Genomic DNA, 2,500 nt, shown 5'->3' with positions numbered 1-2,500 from the left:
TCCCAAATATTCTAGTCTTATTCCAACATATTACAAGTGTATTCACAAATATTCCAGTGCTATTCCTAAACATTCCAAGCGTATTCCCAAATATTTCAGCCCTTTTCCAACATATTACAATGGTATTCCCAAATATTCTAGCCTTATTCCAACATATTATAACTGTATTCACAAATATTTCAGCCCTATCCCAAAATATTACATTTACTTGGAAATATTCACTAATATTACTGGGTGGATTACTCAATGGTTTTTTTTCTCTTTTATGAAGGGAGCTTTCCGGAAAAGGTAAGATACATATGATCTCACCAAAAAACCATCAGGGCTTTGTGGTGTGAGAGTCATGCCCAGATGGGAATTATTCAGATTCCGTGATATGTTCTGGAACGCTGTGTCACCTGAAAGAAATAGAAGATAAAAAAAAACAGATAAACTGGAAATTGTGGTCTACTGTGTTGTATATTGTGTCGTATATATGAACAATAGTTGAACTATTGTAATTACAGTTTTAACCTTGTGTTGTGTACGTAACTAACGGAATATTTTCTGCCTCATTACCCAGGTTGACTTTTGTGCAGTTAGAGTTCATCTCATCTCCCACGACGCATTTGTAGATGTCTCCTTTCCTGCTATTGGCTGGTCCATCCCAGGGTGCCCCAACCAGCATTCTGCATCAGACAACCATCCAATCAGACATCAGCACATGTTGCTGTGCTCCACTGCATCGCGGAGCGGGAAACAAACTTGACACACTTTGTTGTTTACGCTTCTAAACCTGATACAAATGGATAAACAAACTGCAGACTGATTATTGCTGGGAGTTTGTGGGTTTTAAACATTCACAAACACATTTCGGAGTTCCTCACGGGAACAACACTTAAGACGTCCCAGCCCAGAATGTGGGAACGGATTTCACGTTAAAGTTGAACGTGGCTCACGATTTCTCGCCGTCGTCATCGTGCTGCAGCACCGAGAAACCGAACAGGGCGTCCTCTGGTCCGCTGAAGATACGTGGCCTCTTCACGTCCACATTAAAACACTCACACGGGTCTGGGAACGAGGGAACAGGAGGAAGAGAAAGAGAGGATGAGACTCACTGGGGGGGGGGGGGGGGGGTTCTGTACATGAAAGGATGGGGAAAAATACTGGAGGCCTTTGATTCTTCTAAAGTCAGATATCAAAATATTGGCCTTTGGATCCAAAGAAACAGTTTAGAGAAAAAAAATTCTTTGATAGGACTTTCAAAGACATTCTTTAAGGAATTATGTCATTAACTTTTGCTGGAAACAAAATGCATTAATATTACAAACATTATCCATAAGACGGAGCTTCAGACATAGAGATTAAATCAGTCGACACGGACCCAGCAAACAGCTGAGAGTCAGAATGTTAAGCTTAGAAGAAGTTATTAAACAAGTTGTTAAATCTAAAACTGTTGTGAATGGAATTTTAGTTAAGAAATAAAAACAAACAAACAAACAAACAAAAAAGCATCTGTGTTGTAACAGTTGTTTTTACGCTGGAAACCATAAAACAGCAATACAGAATTTTCTTTTTTGTCTTGCAGTCAATAACAGGTAAAAATGGTAAGTTCTTGACACTAAGTACATTTTTTATAAATGTTAACGGAAACATAAATGAATGTCAGAATTATGAAAAAAAGAAGATGTTTAAGGAAAAAGAGGCCAAGTAGAGAAGACAGAGAGAGAGAGAGAGAGAGAGAGAGAGAGGGGAGAGAGAGAAGGGCGTCGGTTATAAAAACGACAGGCCATAGTAGCTCCCTGTTTCCACACACAGACCTGCCATTTATGCAGAGAGAGAGAGAGAGAGAGAGAGAGAGAGAGTGAGAGAGAGAGAGAGAGAGAAGGACTGAGAAAAGATAGTTTCGTGTGCCAGAGCACTCCAGTCCAGCTCAAAACAGCTTTTCAATCAAAAATAACCATTTTCGACGTTGTTTTCTTGCGATGACGGGTTGATCATCACCTTTGGAGAAAACCCTAGCCCAAGCCTTTGATTTAAACCATAAGAGACATTCCCAGAGCTCTGAGATTTCTGCCGAAATACGTGTGAGGTGTGTTTCAAATTCCCCAGGCCAGCATTCATAACCTTCTGGAAGGGGGATCTTTGCGTCAGCTTGGTTAAATGTGTTTGTTTGCCTCCACAGGCCCAAAGCTCGGAGATGAAAACAAAAATATCCAAAAAAACAGGCTAGGCATGGAACCAACCCCAGTGAACCTCAAAACAGGTTCTCATCTCTGTCTTTCTCTCTGTCTCTCTCTCTCACACACATACACACACAGACAAACATAAATACCATATGAACAAAAGTCAGGGTAGGATTCCAGATGAGTTTTAATGGAAAATGTGTCATTTTATCTGTTTATCTGTTCATTATTGCTCTCTCTCTCTCCCTCTCTCTCTCTCTCTTTCTCTCTCTCTCCTCACATATTTTTTTTCTACTTTTTTCTTTCTTTTCATATTTGTTCTCCTCCCTCTCTTC

The 2,500-nt window shown here is 40.0% G+C and overlaps 1 protein-coding gene across 1 annotated transcript in view; it reads right to left on the bottom strand.

Annotated features, from left to right (window-relative positions):
- itga10 (integrin, alpha 10) overlaps positions 1-2,500 on the bottom strand; it is a 40,237-nt gene that overhangs the window by 33,169 nt on the left and 4,568 nt on the right. The window contains exons 2-4 of the mRNA XM_030784701.1: positions 939-1,050; positions 559-668; positions 310-398 (exon numbers count right to left, since the gene is read on the bottom strand). Coding sequence (XP_030640561.1) covers positions 310-398; positions 559-668; positions 939-1,050 — 311 coding nt within the window. The remainder of the gene's footprint in view (positions 1-309; positions 399-558; positions 669-938; positions 1,051-2,500) is intronic.

The sequence above is a fragment of the Chanos chanos genome, chromosome 9 (assembly GCF_902362185.1).
Source record: "Chanos chanos chromosome 9, fChaCha1.1, whole genome shotgun sequence".
Lineage (NCBI taxonomy): Eukaryota > Metazoa > Chordata > Actinopteri > Gonorynchiformes > Chanidae > Chanos > Chanos chanos.
Note: the sequence above shows the minus strand (reverse complement) of the source record. Positions and strands in the feature narration are given on the sequence as shown.